At 43.8% G+C, this 21,477-nt stretch overlaps 1 protein-coding gene across 1 annotated transcript in view; it reads left to right on the forward strand.

Moving 5' to 3' along the window:
- Window positions 1–1,825: 1,825 nt before the first annotated feature.
- Window positions 1,826–21,477, forward strand: part of ANKFN1 (ankyrin repeat and fibronectin type III domain containing 1) — a 393,710-nt gene continuing 374,058 nt past the window's right edge. Inside the window, exon 1 of the mRNA XM_060395103.1 lies at window positions 1,826–1,867. Coding sequence (XP_060251086.1) covers window positions 1,847–1,867 — 21 coding nt within the window. The 5' untranslated portion in view covers window positions 1,826–1,846. The remainder of the gene's footprint in view (window positions 1,868–21,477) is intronic.

The raw sequence follows: 21,477 nt of genomic DNA on the forward strand, positions 1-21,477 counted from the left end.
AGAATGGCTGTGACCCAAAAGTCCACAAGCAATAAATGCTGGAGAGGGTGTAGAGAAAAGGGAACTCTCTTACACTGTTGGTGGGAATGCAAAGTAGTACAGCCACTATGGAGAACAGTGTGGAGATTCCTTTAAAAACTGGAAATAGAACTGCCTTATGACCCAGCAATCCCACTGCTGGGCATGCACACCAAGGAAACCAGAATTGAAAGAGACACGTGTACCCCAGTGTTCATTGCAGCACAGTTTATAATAGCCAGGACATGGAAGCAACCTAGATGTCCATTAGCAGATGAATGGATAAGAAAGCTGTGGTACAAATACACAATGGAGTATTACTCAGCCATTAAAAAGAATACATTTGAATCCGTTCTAATGAGGTGGATGAAACTGGAGCCAATTATACAGAGTGAAGTAAGCCAGAGAGAAAAACACCAATACAGTATACAAACATATATATATGGAATTTAGAAAGATGTAATGATAACCCTGTATGCAAGATAGCAAAAGAGACACAGATGTATAGAACAGTCTTTTGGACTCTGTGGGAGAAGGAGAAGGTGGGATGATTTGGGAGAATGGCATTGAAACATGGATAATATCATGTAAGAAATGAATCGCCAGTCTAGGTTCGATGCAGGGTGCAAGATGCTTGGGACTGGTGCACTGGGATGACCCAGAGGGATGGTATGGGGAGGGAGGTGGGAGGGGGGTTCAGGATGGGGAACACGTGTACACCTGTGGCAGATTCATGTTGATGTATGGCAAAACTAATACAATATTATAAAGTAATTAGCCTCCAATTAAAATAAATATATTAAAAAAAATTTTTTTAAGTCATTAGACACCAAGGTCAAAAGTAGTGGGCTATGGGCTGGAGTCTGTTTGCTACCACCATTCCATTATGGGTCCACAGCTAAGCCAGGTCCTTTCAGCCTTAACCATACCATCTATCAAATATTTATCTCCCTACCTTGCTGGAAAGACAAGACACTTGTCTTTGACAACTCTTCAAAAAGCAAATTCTTTATTGAGCACCTACACCATGCCAGACAGTAGGCTTGGAAATAGAGTCCATCCAAATTCTCTAAACCACCGCTTAACCTGCCCTACCCTTGGCAAATGGCTTTCAAAATAAGCATGCATAAAACGTGCTCCTTTGACCCATTCTCTGAAAGAATCTCTTCCTCAGAGGAAAGCCAAATCAGTCCCTAAAATTCAGGGCAAAAGAGAATATGCTTGCTCATCAAAAAATGTATACCATCATCTCCTGGCCAGACTCCATCTGATTTCTAGGAAACAGCCAGATCCTCCTCCAACCAATCCCTAGACAGAATAATAATCCCTAACTTCAGTCTAAGCTTCCACTAAGCCTGTTAACAAAATAGTTTTTGATCTGGTTACTGCTCAGCATGGCTGCAGGAGGACAAGATGCACCCCTTCCACCCTGCACCCCCTCCCCCAGCGTCTCCTCTGAAATACAGATTTGAATTTCACTCCCTTCAGGGACACAAAAGCCAACTCAAATCGCAGCATCATCGATAAACTTACTGCCTCCCCCCACCGGTGCCTCCTAAGGCCCTATGTTTTTCACCATTGGTTTCATTCCTTGAAAGTGATTTCTTTGTCCCCAGCGTGTGCGGAGCTCCCCTCCCTCTGCCCCAGCCCTGTGCGGTGCTTCGGCCACTCCTGGAGCCAGGCCCTGGGAGAGGCGGCCATTCTTAGCCTCCCTGACAAAGCAAGGGTTCCCTTGGCAACAACAAGAACCGTGTGGAGGTTGGAGAAGGGGTTTCCCTCCACCCTCACCCCGGTTCTCTTTGAACTCAGGAGCTCACCCCAGGCTCTCATGGAGGAATCTCTAACCAGGGTAGGAAAACCGCAGTTCTGAATATCGGTAATTGGCATTTGGATACTACTGCTTTTGCGTGCAACAGGCAGGAAAATGTGGGCAGAGTGGGCGAATGACCCTGGGTGCAAGCATCCTGGTCGAGCGGAGGGAAAGCTAGTTTCCTTTCTGTACTCAGGCAAGTCTCAATCCCAAACAGTTTGGGTCTGTAGGATGTATCTTAATCTTTTGCGAGATGGAAGAAAGGGGAAGGGTGGAAAGAGAGAGCACTCAGGAGACAAGCTTTTTCTTGTTTTCTGCTTTCTCTCTTACTTTTGCTTTTTGCTTATATAAAGAGAAGGAAATCAGAAATTACTTGTTTCCATGTTAACGTCAACTCCTGCTCAATTTTTCTGCCACTGCACTTGCACACTGCCTCTCTCTCTCCTTTTCTTTCTTTTTGGATTTTATTGTTGTCACAATGGAGAAGAAAGATTTGCAAAGATTGCTAAAGGGCAGCATGAACTTTTCTGGTAGAGCGGTGACCTCTGTGTGGCTGAGCCTGGACTGGGCACAGATGGGACTGATTGACAGGTCCCCCTACATATCTGCATCCTTGTCACCAACACAGATTGATCCAGAAGACCTCATTGTGCTTTTGATGGAGGGAATGTCTGTCATTGTGTTCTGTAGTAATCAAGTTTCTATAATTTTGCGGAACTTTGTCGCTGAAGTCTGGGCGGAGGGCCAGGTAAGGAAAATCTAGAGGAAAAAAGGATTCAGCTCTTTCGTTTCATCCTAGGACTTCAGAGTGGTGAGGTCCCTGCTGAAAAGTCTGAAAGAAGCAGAGATGTGTCCAAGTAAGGGGAGGGGGAGGAGGAAGCCACAGACTATTCAGTTTTCCTCTCTTACTTTTCTCTCCTTTCCTTCCTTCTTTCCTCTCTGCCTCTTTTTAAAAAATCTGTCGTAACCAGAGTCCAGCCTAGGCATGACTGTCGGAGGAGGTTCTGAGAAGGTGCTTTAAACCCTCTTTGAGGTTAAACTGATTGCTGCCTTCACCTATTTATCAATATCTCAATTTTAAGACTCTTACTTCTTTCATTCTGTGTTTGAACTTCCAGGAAACTCTTCAAGGACAGGCTCTATGCTGCTCTCCTTGCTACCCTCAGGTTCTAACCAATTACAGGGCCAGGCACACTTTGGGTGCTGAACCAGTGTTTGTGGAATTGAGTGGATTCTTAAAGGAGCAGCTGGAGGTATTACTGGCTATTAACCGTCACCATGTGCCACATGGAGTGTGGCGCTAGGACACACTTTGTGATCAGGAGACCTAGATTCTGGACCAGGATGTGGCAGTGGGACCCTAGCCAAGCTATTTCAGCTCTCTGACCCTTCATCCATCAAGTGACAGAGCTTGGATGAAAATAGTGTTTCTCCACAAGAAGCACTGGTCTGAAGTCTCCATGCTGCCCTCAAGCCTGGGGAGAAGAGAATTTGGTGGTTGGGGATTGATGGTGATACAGTCTAGTCAGAAACACCCTTGCAGAGAAGGGTGCTGCAGACTGTAGAGGTCGAGCAAGGAGTGGCTCAGGGACTGGAAGCTAGAAAATTCTGGAGTACACAACCTCTGACATTCAGAGAGATGAGACTAATCTTTCCCAATTTTGTATCACCTCTTGTAGCAGGTACTTTCTAAGGATGAGACAATTTCTAAGGATGATTTTGCTGACTGAGGGAAGCACACTATTCTTTCAACTACGGGTCTAGGAGACTAGGCTTCTCACTGCTCATCTATTTAAATCACTGCCCTCAGAGTGGTGAGCAATGAATGCAAGCCGGTCAGACTCCGTCACCTCATTCCAAAATATTCTTTCATTTATTCCATAATCAACAGATAGTTACTGAAGGTCTGTGAAGTCAGGCACCATTTATCAATGAACAAGACAAATTCTTTGCCCCCGCCATGCAAGAGAGAAGGGAAAAAAAGACAGACGTGATTACTGCTTAGTGTGATTGGTGCTACAAGAAACACTAAAGCAACATAAGGAGACAAGCTGATGGATAAAATTGCCAGGAAAGTTCTTTTTCGGGAGGTGACATTTAAGTTGAGGCATCAATTAAATGAGAGAATGAGCCATTTGGATACTAAGAGAATAGTGTTCCAAGCTAGAGAACTAGGAGTTCCAAGATCTTGATGTGCAAGTCTCCTTGACATGTTTTAGACAACGCGAAATGTCTGGGACTGGAGTAGAGTAAGTGGAGAAGAGAAGAAAAGTCAGAATGGTGGGAATGTGATAGCACAGATCATAGGGATCTTATAAGCCACAGTGATGACTCTGAAGCTACCTCGTTCTGTTCTTTCAAGAAAGGCTTGATTCCATCCAGTGTATGATGGGATTTCACATGGAGATTGTTAGATATGATCACTCCAGCAACTGGGTAGGAAAACAGTGTAGCCAGAGACAAACAACATCCACAAAATGATGAGAAGAAATGGCAGTGAAACCTACAAGGGAGAAAATTGAGTGTGGCTGGATGAAACTGAACTTGAATCCTGAGCTTGTGACTTCCCCATTCTGTAACTTGGGAAAGTTAGTTAACATCCCTGATCTCTGTTTCCTCATCTGTTAAAGAGGGATCCTATTGCCTTGGTGGGTTTGAAGATGAAGGGAAAGGATGTATACTATAACAGAAGTTTAAGGTGACTGAGCTGTTAGTATCAACACTTATTCCACTGCCTTTGCCTTGTTGGCCACTGATGAACAGGACAGCTGAGGACGCCAGGCGAGTGGCTGGGATCCCACGTCACCCTATCTAAGTCACACTCCTTTGAGGAGTGAGAGGTAGGAAAAAAGTAGGAGGTGACTTGCCTAAAGACACACAGCTTGTTAAGGTCTGGGCTGTACTGGGAGATGGAGGCGCAGGTTTTTTCCTGCCTAGTATTCTTTCTTCCATGCCAAGAGTCAGCAAACTGTGGCTCCACAGGCCGAATCTAACTTGTCCCATGTTTTTGTACTTGCATACGTACTAAGTTGCTTCAGTTGTATCCAACTCTTTGCGACCCCATGGACTGTAGCCCACCAGGCTCCTTTGTCCATGGGGCTTCTCCAGGCAAGAATACTGGAGTGGGTTGCCATGACCTCCTACAGGGGATCTTCCCAACTCAGGGATTGAATCCAGGTCTCCCACCTTGCAGGTGAATTCTTTGCTATCTGAGCCACCAGGGAAGCCTGAGAATACTGGAGTGGGTAGCCTATCCCTTCCCCAGGGGACCTTCCTGACCAGGAATTGAACTGGGGTCTCCTACATGGCGGTGGATTCTTTACCATCTGAGCTACCAGGGAAGCCCTATATTTAGCTTAGTTATCATCGACTAAGAAGGGGACCTTATCTCCAGGTCTCCAAAACAGCAGGACTGAGAGATGCTCTTGTGGGGATGGGGGTGGGGTGGGGGTCATGGTCTTGGTGTAATAACACAGCAAAGGGCCTCAGGCCACTGGGAACCAGCAAGGGAGCACTGGTCACCCAGGGAGGACAGAAAAGGAAGTGGATGAGGACTCTGGCCAAAGGGACGGGAGTGGGGAGAAAAGAACTGTATCCTTGCCATCAGCTAGTTTAGATCCCAGAGACAACTATCTAAAACTCAGGTGAGAAGAAAACTTGAAGGAAACTCGAGGACCCTGGAAACTGGCGGACGCAGCAGCTCTAGTTGATCATCTTGGCTTGAATGTGCACTGATGATTGGGTGTGTCTGGGAGACTCTATCAGGAAGCAACCACTATAGGGTCCATTACCTTATCCCCCCAGATGACCATCACCACCAGACTGAGAAAGAGTGCCTGCTTATTCTCAGACCCCATGGTCTGAGACCTCCCAGGAGTCCTCTCTTCCTCTCTCAAGACTTTAGGAGTATGTAGGGAACTGTGGTGCTGCAGTAGACTCTTGAGAATCTCTTCGACAGCAAGATCAAGCCAGTCAACTCTAAAGGAAATCAACCCTGAATATTCATTGGAAGGACTGATGCTGAAGCTGAAGCTCCAATACCTTGGACACCTGATGCTTGGAAAAACTGAGGGCAAGAGAAGGGGACAACAGAGGACAAGATGTTTGGATGGCGTCACCAACTGAGTGGACATGAGTTGGCGCAAACTCTGGGAAATGGGGATGATGGTGTCTTGCCAGGGACCATTTCCTTGCCTGGCAGTCAGGAAGACTGACTTCAGTCACTTTGATCTCCAGGTTTCCACTGATACACTTAAGTAGACCCTTCTCCTAGAACTCCACTGGCCATAAGCCTACTGATGCACTCGATCCCCAACCGTGATTATTTACTTGCTTCAATGTTTTCATCTCGCGTTGGTGGGCCCATTATCATAGGTGTAAACTTATTGGTCAGAAAGCAGTGACGGCTGCACTTGATTGAACCTGTGGAATCTAAGCTTGAACTTCATCCCTAGGTGTTCCTCTAGACTGCAGGTTTCAGACTTCAGCTTGTTGCCATAAGCAGTGGAAACTGGATTACACAGTTTTCAACTCCAGGTAATATAAATACAGTACCATGTATTTCTTGGCACTCTAAACTTTCCAACCAGCCTACATGGAGAGCACCCTAGCTTTTTGGAATGCTGAATAATTCACCAGACCCATCAGCCTTGGTGTTTCAGAGCTCAGTAGGCACTCTCCACTGATCCAATGAACAGATGTGCTGATTTTTACTTGTTCAGAATGTTTCAGCTATTTGAAAACCATGGACTTGAGGAGTAAATCAGCCATGCTGCATCCTGACATCCTCACTAATTCACAGACCAAGTAATTCCCTTTGCCTCACTCCAAAGGTTATCTTGCCTAATTTCTAGCAGCAGTTCAGTAACTGTGAGATTGAGTGGCATGGCAGCTCATTTCCAACTTGGCTTGCCATCTGCACTACAGAAGAAAGAAAACTTTCTTAGTGTCTATCATCTTTTCCCATCCTTTTTTCTTCTTCGATACTGGTGCTTAGATGAGGTTAGGGCCACTGCAAAATGGTTAATTAAACTGTAACCAAAAAAACAGCAAAGCCGAGACCCTGGTGGCTAGTGGAAGAGCTAGTAACCTCTGCTAGGCCACTGGGGACTCAAAACAAGTGGAACTAGAATACTTCCTACCTTCTTGGTGCTCACCATGGAAATGAGAACCCACTGAAATGAGCAAGCCTGCCCAAGGAGGTAAAGACGGGAAACCAAACAGCATGTGGAGAAGAAGCGAATGTTATAGAAGGAAGCCTTGCAAAAAATAAATGATTTTTTACAAGTGTGGTTAATTTTACTGAGATTTAAAATTATGAACACAGCGTGCATTCCCTCCCCCGCAAAATAAAAGCTTTGAGAAAGTTTGATCTGCCTCCCATAAGAAGTTACAAAAAAGGAAAGTGTCTGCGAAAGCCTTTAAAATCATACTATTTTGAGTATGATAATCATCAGGAGTATATAATGCTGTCAGAAGTCAACTGATGTGGAATCACTTTAAATCAATGTAGTCATCTGGGTTGCCCCATTAAAAAGACTCCTTAGCACTATTATTTATGGAAATATCCATCTACCCACATCTAGGAACAGTCTAGACAAAAGAAAAAGAAAGAAAAGGAGAAGAATTAGGAGAATCAAAGAAGAAGAGGAAGGAAAATCAGAGGAAGAAGTAGGGACTTCCCTTGTGATCCAGTGACTGTAAATCCGCCTGCCAATGTGGGGTAAACAAGTTCAGTCCCTAGTCGAGGAAGATCTCACATGCTGTGGGGCAACTAAGCCCACGCACCGCAACGAAAGGAGTCACCTCAGTGAGAAGTCCATGTCCCACTACTTGAGAACAGGCCCTGCTCGCTGCAACTAGAGAAAGCCTGTGCATGGCAATGAAAACCCAGCACAGCCCAAATTACAAAAAATAAAAAATTTAAAAACAAAGCAGTAGTAGTAGTAGAAATAGTGGTACCAGAAGAAGGAGAAGAGCAGGAAGAAGAAATGGGTCAGTTTCACTGAATTCTGTCTAGTGCAACAATTTTCCTGTTTCCCAAGTGAAAACAATCATTTTGTATTTAATCTGTAGCCAGAAAAAAATGATATCCAGTGCTAAGTTTGGCATTCCATATTGTGCTTAACCAGGAATGGAACCAGCTAAGATTGTGCCCTTATATATCAGCCTTTGAGATGTAATGACCTAATATTCATAAAGCAGAATTAGGCATCTATCACACAGCCCAGCCCTGTCTCCAGTTCACTTTTTACTTCCACGCATCACAGTTGGGCTGAACAGATGGTGTTTCTGCAAGTTCTCAGCATTTCTTTTGCAACTCTTAAATAAGTATGAGAGTTGGAGCCTTATCTTTGTCCAGCCAGCAATTATTTGCCAGATATAATTTTGTTCCCTTTTTACACGATGTTGACAAGTAGTAACTGCTGGGTGTTTCTACATGATGTGATTAAAGCTAGTAGTGCGTGAGAGCTTCTTTCCGAGGGATCTCTCTAACTACCTCTTCCCAAGACACACACATTAATAATGCTTTAGCACCAATAGTTACTGTTTTTCTTAAATATTGTCAGCCTGAAGAAGAGCTTTCACGTTCAGGGTTTGGGTTGTATTGTTGTTTATTGTACTGCAAGGCAGAAGGGCGGAGAGTGGTGGGGAGATGTCATCCTCTCTGAGTGTTGTCAGTGTGGGGATGGTGACGGGAAAGAGTTTTTAAATTATGGGACAGAAACTGGGGTCCAGGGGGGAGGAGTAATTAGAGGCTTTGGCCAGAGGAGGTGGGGGTGGGGCAGAGGGCAAGGACAGGGAGATGGGAGGGTTGAGCCATCTGGTGTTAATCTCCTGCTGTGTTTGCAGGGCAAAATGACGAGGGCACTTTGTCAAGGTACAGTCTGCATTTGCAGACACAGATGGAGCAAGAGGGAGATTAATACATGTGGTTCTAACCACCTTTCATATCTTTACAGCTAAACATTATTTATAGAAATCAATTAGTCCTCTGTCTTTGCAATCTTATTATGAGTCTCTGTCCAAGTTTCTGGCAAGCTCTTCAAGAGGATGATTAATGGTAAACTTTCAGAATGAATAAAAAATGAACCTTCCCCTAGGAACTGGTGTAGTGGAGAGAAAGGCAAATGATAAAAATTACAAACTCTTCGAGTCACTAAGAAACTAATGTAGGATCAGTGTGGTCCTTGCGATACTATTTTTCCTTATACGTCTCCTTTGTCCTCTCTTCTTTCTCTCTGTCTCTCTCTTCCTTCCTTTCTTCCTCTCTCTCTCCCTATCCTTTTTCTTCTCCCTCTCTGTCTCTCCCTTTTTGCACAAACACTCAGCAGCCTATTTGTTCTGGAAACTTTCAGAGAGCCTGACGCCTACAACTGAACTTGTGGGAAAGCAAAGGTTTATTCATTTGCTAAGCTAGTAAATGCCACTTTGATTACTGATGCTCATGCAAGATAAAGAATCCCAGGGGAAAAAAAAAAAAAAAGGAACAGAGCTCTCATGTTTTGTCTTCTGGAAACTATTATAAGAGGCGGGAGCCGCCGATTAGCCTCTGTTAAATGAGTCTGGGAGCCAGGTAATAGTAAGTATAATATCCCATTGCAGTGTGTTCCATAGCTCAGACTCGAGTCTTGCTAGTCTGTTACCAAAGCAGGCTTAGAAATGAAATAGTTAGGATGCCTCAAATGTGAAGAAGGAATTATCCAATAAAAACAGCTGTAAAGCCAGGAGAGGACAGGAGCTGGGGACACATGGCAGACAGATCTTAACTCCTGGAATCTTGAGGTGGAGGTGGTTTTATTTCCTTAGCTAAAAGAGGATTCTCTGGGCTTCTAATAATTAAGACGTTACTGGTGGCAAAGGGCAAGTGGAATTAGAGGCGCTCATTTGCCCCTTGAAGGACTATAAAGAATGCCAGGAAATTTTAGGAAATCTTCCTAGCCTCTCTGTCACTATGAAATGGGTAGGATACTAGTACTCCACTCAGAGGTGCGGCGTGAGGACTAAATGAGACCAATGTTAAAGGGCTTAAGGTAGTGTGAGCACAGCAGCTTCTCCCGAGGTGGCATCGCTAGGGTTAAGAGGACTCAAAATGACTTTTCTCATTTTCTTAACACTGCTCAACACTGATCATGTTCCTTTTTTCTAACTCTCAGCTGTATCTGCCAAGACTCTGCTAAGTGCCCCTGGGGAAGGCCATCTAGCTCTGTCTCTCCCACCCTACATTGTTACTTGATATGGATCTGGACACAGTAGATGCTAAATAAATGCTGTCTGATTTTACATTCTTTATGTTTAGATGGGATTTTCCACTTAATTTGAGCTGCTGATATAAATGTATACAAGCTCTGTATAAAGGTAGGCTAATAATATATAAACTGTAATTTCTGCTTCAATAATTCCCCACACTGCAGAGAACATCTTTAAGCTTCCAGTTTGATGGAATTAACTAACACAGTAACTGACACCTAATAAGTGCTTAGTAAACAGTTGGTTTTTTTTTTAATAATAATCGCATAATAAAAAACACATAATCACAGAATTTGGCTAAATCTTCATCAGCAATAGTTGGTTTGATTTTGGTGTAATGCAGTTAACTTTTGAATTTTTGATACAGTTTTTAAAGCTTCACTCCATTTACAGTTATTACAAAATATTGGCTCTACCCCCCACATTGTACAAAACACCCTGAGCGTATCTTACACCTGATAGTTTGTGCTTTCCACTCTCCCACCCGTAGATTGCCCCTCTCTGCTTCCTTCTTCCCACTAGTAACACTGATTTTTTTTCCTCTGTGTCTGTGAGTCTGCTTCTTTTTTGTCATATTCACTAGTTTGTTGTGTTTTTTAGATTCCACGTATATGTGATAACCAGTATTCTCTGTCAGTACACATTTTTTGAATGATGAATGGATGCATAAAACCGACATAGGAAAATAAGACAGAGAGATAAGCAAGGAAAGGGTTTTAAATAAAACTTTTGTTAACTTTCCTTTTAGATTTCAATAGAAGACAAATTGCATGACTGAATTAGAAAAATAGCTGCTTGCAAGCTATAGAAAATGTGTCTTCCTAACTCGAAGTGATTGGAAGTTTGGGGGCAGTTCTCAGAATCCATGAGAGACAACCACGCTTGAAAAAATGCAGGATCCTGGCAGCAGCTCTGGATTGTGTAGCAGATTCTGTGTAGCAGTCTCCTTGGTCACTTAGATCATTATTTTCATCCTAGTTCCGCGTAAGCGTCAAAGTCATAGGAGTGAGACTCACTGGCCTAACTTGGGTCACATGTCCAACACATCCCCACGGTAGGTTGGGGGTCTTATTTATAGTCCCATCAAGAGTATATAAAATGAGAAGAGGCCATGCTCCTAGAGGAAATCAGGATGCTGCAAGCAAACTAAAAACAAACAGGTGTCAGAAAATAAATGTTCACATAAACTTACTAATATAGAAATGCAACAAATTGCATATATATTAGTTTCCTAGGGCTGCCATAAGGAAGCACCACAGACTGGCTGACTTCAACAACAGAATTAAATTGTCTTGTAGTTCTCATAGCTAGAATTTCAAGACCAAGGTGCTGGTGGGGTTGGCACCTTCTGAGGGTCCTGGGGGAAGGCTCTGTTCCAGCCTCTCTCTTTGGCTTGCTGATGGCTGTCTTCTCCCTGTGTCTCCATTTATGTTCTTTCTACACATGCCTGTATCCGAATTTTCTCTTCTTGTAAGGACACCATCATATTGGATTATGCACCACTTCCAAAGTAGCGCTAGTAGTAAAGAACCTGCCTGCCAGTGCAGGAGACATGAGAGAAGGCCAGTGTGATCCCTGGGTCAGGAAGATCCTCTGGAGGAGGAAATGGCAACCCACTACAGTATTCCTGCCAAAAGAATCCCATGGACAGAGGAGCCTGGCAGGCTACAGCCCACGGGGTTGCAAAGAGTCAGACATGACTGAAATGATGTAGCACCCACACATATTGGGTTACGTTCCACCTTAGTAATCTTTTTAGAGCCAGACATCCTGGAATGCAAGGTCAAGTGGGCCTTAGGAAGCATCGCTGCAAGCAAAGCTAGTGGAAGTGATGGAATTCCAGTTGAGCTATTTCAAATCCTAAAAGATGATGCTGGGAAAGTGCTGCATTCAATATGCCAGCAAATTTGAAAAACTCAGCAGTGGCCACAGCACTGGAAAAAGTCAGTTTTCATTCCAATCCCTAAGAAAGGCAATGCCAAAGAATGCTCAAACTACTCACAATTGCACTCATCTCACATGATAACAAAGTAATGCTCAAAATTCTCCAAGCCAAGCTTCAACAGTATGTGAACTGTGAACTTCCAGATGTTTAAGCTGAATTTAGAAAAGACAGAGGAACAAGAGATCAAATTGCCAACATCCACTGGATCACCGAAAAAGTGAGAGAGTTCCAGAAAAACAAATACTTCTGCTTTATTGACTGTGCCAAAGCCTTTGACTGTGTGGATCACAACAGTGGAAAATTCTTCAAGAGATGGGAATACCAGATCACCTGACCTGACTCCTGAGAAATCTGTATGGAGGTCAAGTAGAAACAGTTAGAACTGGACATGAAAAAACAGACTGGTTCCAACTCAGGAAAGGAGTATGTCAAGACTGTATACTGTCACACTGCTTATTGAACTGATATGCAGAGTACATCATGAGAAATGCTGGGCTGGATAAAGTACAAGCTGGAATCAAGATTGCCAGGAGAAATATCAATAATCTCAGATATGCAGATGATACCACCCTTATGGCAGAAGGTGAAGAACTAAAGAGCCTCTTGATGAAAGTGAAAGAGGAAAGTGGAAAAGTTGGCTTAAAGCTCAATATTCAGAAAATTAAGATCATGGCATCTGGTCCTATCATTTCATGGCAAATAGATGGGGAAACAATGGAAACAGTGTCAGACTTTATTTTGGCGGGGGGGGGGGGGGCTCCAAAATCCCAGCAGATGGTGACTGCAGCCATGAAAATAAAAGATGCTTGCTCATTGGAAGAGAAGTTATGACCAATCTAGACAGCATATTAAAAAGCAGAGACAGTACTTTGCCGACAAAGGTCCATCTAGTCAAGTCTATGGTTTTTCCAGTAGTTATGTATGGATGTGAGAGTTGACTGTCAAGAAAGCTGAGTGCCGAAGAATTGTTGCTTTTGAACTGTGGTGTTGGAGAAGACTCTTGAGAGTGCCTTGGGCTACAAGGAGATCCAACCAGTCCATCCTAAAGGAAATCAGTCCTGAATATTCATTGGAAGGACTGATGCTGAAGCTGAAACTCCAGTACTTTGGCCACCTGATGCAACAAACTGACTCATTTGAAAAGACCCTGATGCTGGGAATGATTGAAGGCAGGAGGAGAAGGGGATGACAGAGGATGAGATGGTTGGATGGCATCACCGACTCAATGGACATGAGTTTGTGTAAACTCTGGGAGTTGGTGATGGACAGGGAAGCCTGGCATACTGCAGTCCATGTGGTTGCAAAGAGTTGAACACGACTGAGTGACTGAACTGAACTGAACTGAGTGATCTTTTAAATTTAATTACCCTGTCTCTGAATACAAGCACATTCTCACATACTGGGGGACAGGGAGTTAGGAATTCAAGGGATGGGCTGACACAATTCAGCCCATAACAGCATGCTATAAACACACTGATTTACTAAATTAATCAAATTGAGCAGAACTGTCAATGGACATACCTATTGTGTCTATAGCATTTTTTAGTGAAAATGGAAAAATCATTCAGCAAACTCTGCAGAAATCCTTGATGTTTCAAATTTACTGGTTGAGCTAATAAAAACAGAGATAAACAGATTTTCTCCTCTTCATTATTCTCTATTAAAAAGATATTTGATCTTTAGCTATACAGTTGCTATTGGAGACTACTGTAATCACATACATATTTCTTTGGGGACAAATTAAAAGCAGCAGTAATAAATCTTAGCTTTCTACTATTGAAAATAAATTAAAATAAAAACATATTTTGAAAGCTGAAAAATGAGAACTGGGGGCCTTTCTATATCTGAGATGCCAATTTTGCCTGTAAAAATTTTCAGAGATTTTTCTAAGAGCAGAGCCAAGCAGAAATGACTCAATATTACCTCCCACTGCACATACAAATTTTCTCTTTGACTGTGGCCACTGTTTAGATCTGATGTTGTCCAGCTTTAAGCAATACACAAAGTAAATAATGTTCATGTGGTGATGCAGAAAGCCCTGGCTGAATCCTAAGCTATACTTGTGTCCTAGAATTCTCAGCTCTCAGAGTTTATGGTCCTGTGATTCACATGCTCTCCACACATTTGTGGTTTTCTTCCATGACCAATGTCCACTTTTGTTAGACCTCATCCTCCATACTTACGTTTGCTTGGAAAGATGCACTGACCAAGGAACTTTGCTTCTGAACGTTTCATTTGCTAAAGAGGTAGTTGGCTCCTAAACTTTTAGAGGTAGTTTGCACTGTTGAGATCTTTGCATGGGTGAGATAGCACTAGACTGCCATGAGGCTTGGACAGCACTGGGTCTTTGTCCAGCCAACCTCACAGCATCTGCCTTCCTTTGCCTCCATTTTCAATGCCTTCAGATATTTAATATTAACCTTCTTGACCTGGAAAGCAAGCCAAAGACACAAAAAACTACATGATGGAAACCACCAAATCCATCTCTGGAGAAGAAATCATCTAGAAATTGAAAACAGCTTTTATTATTCTTTACTCAGTGTATAGACATGATGTGATGTGATTTATGGGGTTTATGTATGTTGGTGTTTTACACATAATCACAGAATTTGGCTGAATCTTCATCAGTAGTGAGACTTCCCTAGTGACTCAGATGGTAAAGAAGCCACCTGCAATGCAGGAAACCCAGGTTGGATCCCTGGGTTGGGAAGATCCCCTGGAAAAGGAAATGGCAACCCACTCTAGTATTCTTGCCTGGGAAATCCCACTGATAGAGGAGCCTGATGGGCTACAGTCCACGGGGTTGCAGAGAGTCAGACATAATTGACAAACTAATACTTTCTTTCTCTCATCAGCAGTAGAGAGAATTGGCTTGATTTTGGTATAAAATGAAACAGTATTCCCCTATGTATATACTTTGGTCACCTGATGTGAAGAACTGATTCATTGGAAAAGACCCTGATGCTGGAAAAGATTGAAGGAAGGAAGAGAAGGAAACAATGGAAAATGAGATGGTTGTATGGCATCACCAATTCAATGGACATGAGTTTGAACAAGCTCTGGGAGTTGGTGGTGGACAGGGAAGCCTGGCGTGCTGCAGTCCATGGGGTCGCAAAGAGTCGGACATGACTGAGCAACTGAACTGAACTATGTGTATCAAACAGTAAGAATGCAGGCCCCAAGGTCTCTCAGAATCTGTCTCACCAACATCTTTTCATTCCTGTCTGCTATGGCCACACCCCACTCACCATGTTTTCCCCACCCTTCTGCGCCTTTTCCTCCGGCACCCCCTCTCTCTGGAGAAGACCTTCACCATGCCTCAGCTCTTTCTAAACACTTCTAACTTCTCATCATCTCAATCTAACTTCTAACTTCTCAACTTTTCAGTTCAGCCAGCAGATCCTCGGGGAATCCTCCCCTGCCTGCTTCCCTGATTCTTAGTCAGAGGCCCCTCCCCAACATCTCATGATATCACGTCTATCTACACTGAGTCTGTCCTTACACTGTTTCATAATTGATTGTTTGCTAGGCTGTTTCTACCAGACTGTGAGCTTCTTGCAGAAGAGGACTGTGTATATCACTTCTTCATCTCCAGCCCTTAGCATGGGACCTGGCACATGATGCTTAATGACTAGATGAATGAATGAACACATTTATGAGCTAAATTTTTAAAAATGAACAATTAGAGACATAGCTTTATTAATATCAACAATCTGGAAGCTCTCAAAGCCTCTTTATTTGAAAGTATCATCAAAATCCTTTCAGTATGGATGAATGCCCTCCACCAAGTTTGCAAGCTGAAAATGGTCTGTGATTCTCAGGTTATTTTTGGGCCTCATGTTACAAAGTTAAGACCATTTCTCCAGATAGTGCATCAATTTGCTTCTCAGTAGAAATCTTCTGTCAGTTGAAAGTATTCAGTGGTGGTAACTATTGCACAAACCACAGTGGAAAATAAAATCCAGGATGTACTGCCAGAATTATAGCCTGCTTAAGCAGAAGTGGTAATATACATAACACGTTCATTATCATGGTTTGTAAAAAGCACACTGGCCTTAGAGACAAAAGGCATGAGTTAAACCTGGTCTTCACTCTGCTAGTTGGGTGGCACTGGGTGGAGTGAGTTAGTATTTCACACCTTATCTGACTTGATTTTTGTCAAGTGTAGTGGAGTTCACTCAAATGGCCTTACGACCTTTAAGTCCTGTGTCAATATGATGGAATGAAAATTAATACTGCTTGTGTGCCTGCTATGTGCCTGTCATTGCTTAAAGGTGGGTAAACCCAAATGCAGATTTTCCCCAAAGCTGCAGAAGCTTCTTTATACTCTCTCACATGTTGCCATTCTCAAGTTCATCGCTTAACAATTACAAATTAGTTTTAGAACCTGTATCAAAATTACCCAAAGAGTGTGTTCCATGACATTACAATTTCTATTATATAGACTGTTGTACATTATACAGACTGCTCTAATATAGACCATGACACAGAACACTCACTATTGTAAGCAGGATTTTATTTGGATGAGACAGAGTGTTTCCTAGGTCTCATCTCCTTTTCAAGGGAAGTAGATTTGCCAAAAATATACAAATGAGTGTTTTCTGGGTAATGTGTTCTACACCCCAACTTTTTCAGAGTCCTAGTGGAATCTATATAACGCCCATACCAGCAGTCAGCACCACATGCCCTCTTGTTGCCTCGGAATCAGCTGTGTGCGACGCTCGGTGTCATATAGCCCAAACATTCAAATGTTGGACTCATTTTATTTTTTAATTTTCATCTGAGTATTTGGCACTTAGAGAAACAGCCAACTTCAGCTTGGAATACAACAACCAAGGATTGTTTACACTTGGGATTAGTCTGGGCTCTCTCGGGGGAAACGTTCTTTTTAACATCACTTTCTAGAACAGTGATCTGATCCTGTTTATGAACAGCATTGTCAGTATTGTTAATAACAATAAGAATTCTTTCCCTTCTGCTGTAATCATGCTCATCCATCCTTTCACCCTGCGTTGCCCTAATTCAGGCCCTCTTACGTGATGCCTAATTCAACTTTGGAATTTACCTAACCCTTTCCCAGCCTCTGTCTTCCACATGTCAATCTGCCTACCACAATTTCACCATTATTTCAATGCAATATGCCCTCTGAAAAGCTTGCAGAGCCTCCCTCTAACTTACACAATAGTTCAAATGGATAAGGTCTTCCAGAATCTGATGCCTAATACTGAGAGAAAAAGCCCAAGAAAAGAAATCAGATGGTCTTTGTTCTAGTTCTGGTTGCATCATAGCCAAATTGTGTGACTTTCCCTCTATGGATCACAGTTTCCTTGCATGGGATGTGACGTGATTGGACAGGATCAGAGATGTCAGCTGAGTGGCATTCAGGCACCAACCCGTCCCTGCTGTGCCCTTGCAGCTCATCGTTCATCAGTCTCTGGCTTTTTCCCACTGAGCACTAGTGAGCTTCAGAACATGCGTGTGGTCATGTCCGGTAGACCCCAGTTAACCCTGGAGATCAAAGCACTTCTATCTCCCTGGATGGGATGATCCCTGGGATGGCTTCCTACCACACTGTACAGCTCTGTAGTCTTCCTTCCATCAGATTTTCCTACTTCTCCCAATGTAAGGCCCACACTGTACCCAACAGCATTTGAATATTTTCTACAATACATTTGGAACATTTGAGACCATTGGGAAACACTTGCACTTGAGTCTCTAGTCCAAATACCACTCATCCTGCAAAGCTCAGGTGAGCTGCACTTTCCCATGAAAGCTGTGCTGGTGACCCCAGCTGCAGGGCTCCCATCCTCCACTCAGAATGCCCGTAGTAGTTTTTCATTCAACTCTAAGCGTATATTGAGGACAAACTCTATGCCAGCTCGTTAACTCTTTTGGCTGCCAAATTTAATGACATTTGTGTGACTTTCTCCACCACTACTAGACTATAAACCGAAATTTAAAAACAGGCGACTTGTGTTCAAATTCTAGTTCTTCCTATTAGTTTCTGTGAACCCATAGACAAATCTCTTAATTCTTGGGTAGCCTTTACTGTTTACTAGTGAGTGCCTGGTACATCCTAGAAAATCAATAATTATTGGTTTAGCAGAAGGAAAAAGAAAGGAAAAAACAGACACACAAAAAAATTGACAAGACTTAGTTAATGAGCTTAATGAGAGTTAAATAAGAATACATATATAATATACATATGTGTGTGACTATATACTCACACATGTAACATTGTATGATTTTATATATGTATATATAAAACTTTGAAAACCTTGTCTCGAATGTCAAAAGCATGATAGAAACATGTATCCCCACCAATAATACTAGATAAAACATTCATTGAGTGCCAGTCTTGTGAAAATAACATAATTTAGACTCTGACATGCTACAGAAAAGCAGGACAGGCTTTGGAACCCAGCTTCACCTGTGTTCATCGCCCTGTTCTTTCACTTTTGGTGGCTCTGGGTGGGTCGCCTGACTCCTCTGTCCCTTCGTGTTTTGTATGAGGATAAACTACAGTGTGGTGCAGTAGGAACTCCCAAATCTTGAGGGTGCTTCTCCTAACGGAGGCATCTCAACCATGCTACATATCCAGGCAAGCAGGAGACTCTGCTCCACACAGTCACTCAGGGACCCAGGGGAGGAACCTCTTATTACTGCATCATTTGAAATCCCTAGGGCTAGAGCCCTAGGGCAAGAGACTGGAAGTCCTCACACCAGCGATTAGCGCCCAACACAGAAGGGACCTGTGTGACTCACAGATTCAGCCTCAGTGGACCTCGGAAGTACAGCCTTCCATGAACACAGAAGAAGCGAACCAGACCTTGGTGATCGTTAGAAATGTCTGATGAGGATAATAATGACTACTTGCAAGGACTCTTGAGAGAAAGAAATTTAAGCACCTCACCAAATACATAGGACAGACCTCAGCGATTGTGAGAGCCTTCCTTCTTTCCCTCCTGATTAACTCGGCCAAGTTGTATGTTTACTGTTATTCCTTTTCCATTTTGATCTCATGTCTTTGCATATAATGCTCAAGAAATTTTTGCTAAGTAACTTTCATGAGAAATTTGCAATTATTTTCCATAAGGTATCTTAAATTCACAGGAAACGTGCGGTTGTAAAGTTATCATCAATTGCAAGATTCATTTAATATTCTGGGTAATTGTTATATCTAGAATACCCATAGGCATAAAAGCAAGTGTTTTGGCTTTTTTTGTTTTGGTCTGCTTTAGTTTAGCTTCTTTTTTCCCCACAAACACTTTCAGAATGCATACAACCTGTTGATAAACCTGTATTTCACTATTACCACAAAGCATCTTGTCAGCATGAGGGCAGCAGTTTCCTATAGGTGCCAATTTCCTCTTCTTCCTTTCTAACAAAATCCAGACTTGGTTCAGGTACCCTCCTCACCACCTTGCGGCCAGGTGCCTGTTGCAAGCTGACCCCACCCCAGCTCCAGGGGAGGACCTGAGTGATTTACAGGGGCCTGTTTTCCCCAGATTGGCTTAGGAAGGAGTTTGTGCCCAATTTGCCCCATGAAACAAGAGGAGAAATGTGCTGGGTGACTTGTTGGGGAGCGTTTCTGGCCCTTGATAAAGAGACAGACAGAAAGAAAGAGGTGGGTGCTGCCTCTTCCTTCTCTGGTTGGGGTGAATGTGACTCTGGAACCACTGCCCACCAGCCCGAGGATGAGTCCAAGGCTGAGGTCCACAGAGCAGAGTGATGCAGAGCTGAATCAGACAAGCCTGGAGCTTGCACTCCCTGTTTTATGAGATGACAAACTGCTTATTTTTAAGCTAATTTGAGTTAACATTTTCTATTACTTCTAGCTGAAAATATCCTAATTGGAAGTAAAACCATTATATATTAAGATTTACTCACTCATTAAATATACAAGTAAGAGCCCACTGCATTGGGTGCTTGGGAAACAGTGGTGAGTGATCACTGAGATACAGCAACCACTGGCACAGAGTTTACAGTGCAGAAGGGGAGACGGGCATGCACCAAAAGCCCACCCTCTGCAGTCTGCCTTGTTGACAGCATCATCTAACAGCTGAGCTTCCTAGAAACTTTGGGGTCATCTGCTGCTGCTGCTGCTGCTCCCCCACCCTTGGGATTCTCCATCTAGGACCATGCTTTTTCTTTCTCCATCTTTCAGCAAATCTGTTTGGCCACACACCACACAACATCTATTTAGAGTTTGTCCACTTCTCTCATTCTCTTCACTGTGACCACCGTGGTCTGAGCTACGGTCATTTCTCCAGTTGTCAACTGCCAACTCCCTCCCCTTGTATGTGTGGCTGCTCGGTCACTTCAGTCGTATCAGACTCCGTGTGACCCTATGGACTGTAATCCACCAGGCTGCTCTGTCCACGGGATTCTCCAGGCAAGGGTGGTGGAGTGGGTTGCCATGCCCTCTTCCAGGGGACCTTCTGAACCCAGGGATCGAACCTGCGTCCCCTGCATTGCAAATGGATTCTCTACTGCTGAGCCACCCGGAAAGCCCCTTCTCCGTGTATATATGACTCTGATCTGTCATACTAGCCAGAACAGCACTGTAGACAGGGGTGGAGGCCTCCTTGGAGAGGCTGAGGAATGAATGGGGTAAGTGGAGATTGCAGGCTCTAGAAAATTGCTTCTAGAATGCTGACTGTGAAGAAAAATAGAGATGGTTATCTTTGTGGGGTGGTAGTCTCAGGGTAGTCTTGTTTGGTTTTTGCATTAATACAGTAACAACAGAGTGTGCTTAAACAGTGTGGGGGATAGTCCAGGAGGAAAGAAATGCCAAGAGAGAGTGGCCTCCAGAAACGAGGCACTGAGGGCATCCGGAATCTGTTCGGGGGGCCGGCCGTGGGTCCGTGGCGGCAGTGCTCGCCATTGTAACCAAAGGAAAGCGGAAGAGAAGGCAGGCAGAGGTAGAGAGGGCTATGCATGACGGGGAACAGAGCATTTCCTTCCGGGAGTCCCGGACTTCTTTATGAAGCACGAGGTAGCGCGTCCACCAAGGCTAAGAAGGCAGAGTGTGGAGGCTGCAGAGTGAGCAGCAGTTTTGAGGAGAGCAGGACGATGACAGAGTCATGACTAGAGAGGCAGAGAAAGCGTCCTGGGGATGCCTAGAGACATTGCCAGCTTGAAGGTGAGGATCACAGGGGAGCGATGAGTCTGTGCCCCGCCAGCGGCCTCGGCGGAGACCCTGAGGACGCTCATGCTGGGAGGCAGTGGGGAGAGAAGGGCCGCTCTGGGAGGCGGCCCTCAGCTGACCGAGCAGAGTAGTTTCACCCACTCCAGCCTATCTCATGACCCATCAGGAAGCTCAGGCCGCAGACACTGGGTTAGTAGAGGAGAGGCCCTGATTAGGCCCACCTGGAAGATACGTGGCGGTCACTGTCAGCCCTAGAGAGAAGAAACTTTTGAGGCCCCCATTCTGGGTCCTGAGAGTTTGCTC

The sequence above is a fragment of the Ovis aries genome, chromosome 11 (genome assembly GCF_016772045.2).
Source record: "Ovis aries strain OAR_USU_Benz2616 breed Rambouillet chromosome 11, ARS-UI_Ramb_v3.0, whole genome shotgun sequence".
Classification (NCBI taxonomy): Eukaryota; Metazoa; Chordata; class Mammalia; order Artiodactyla; family Bovidae; genus Ovis; species Ovis aries.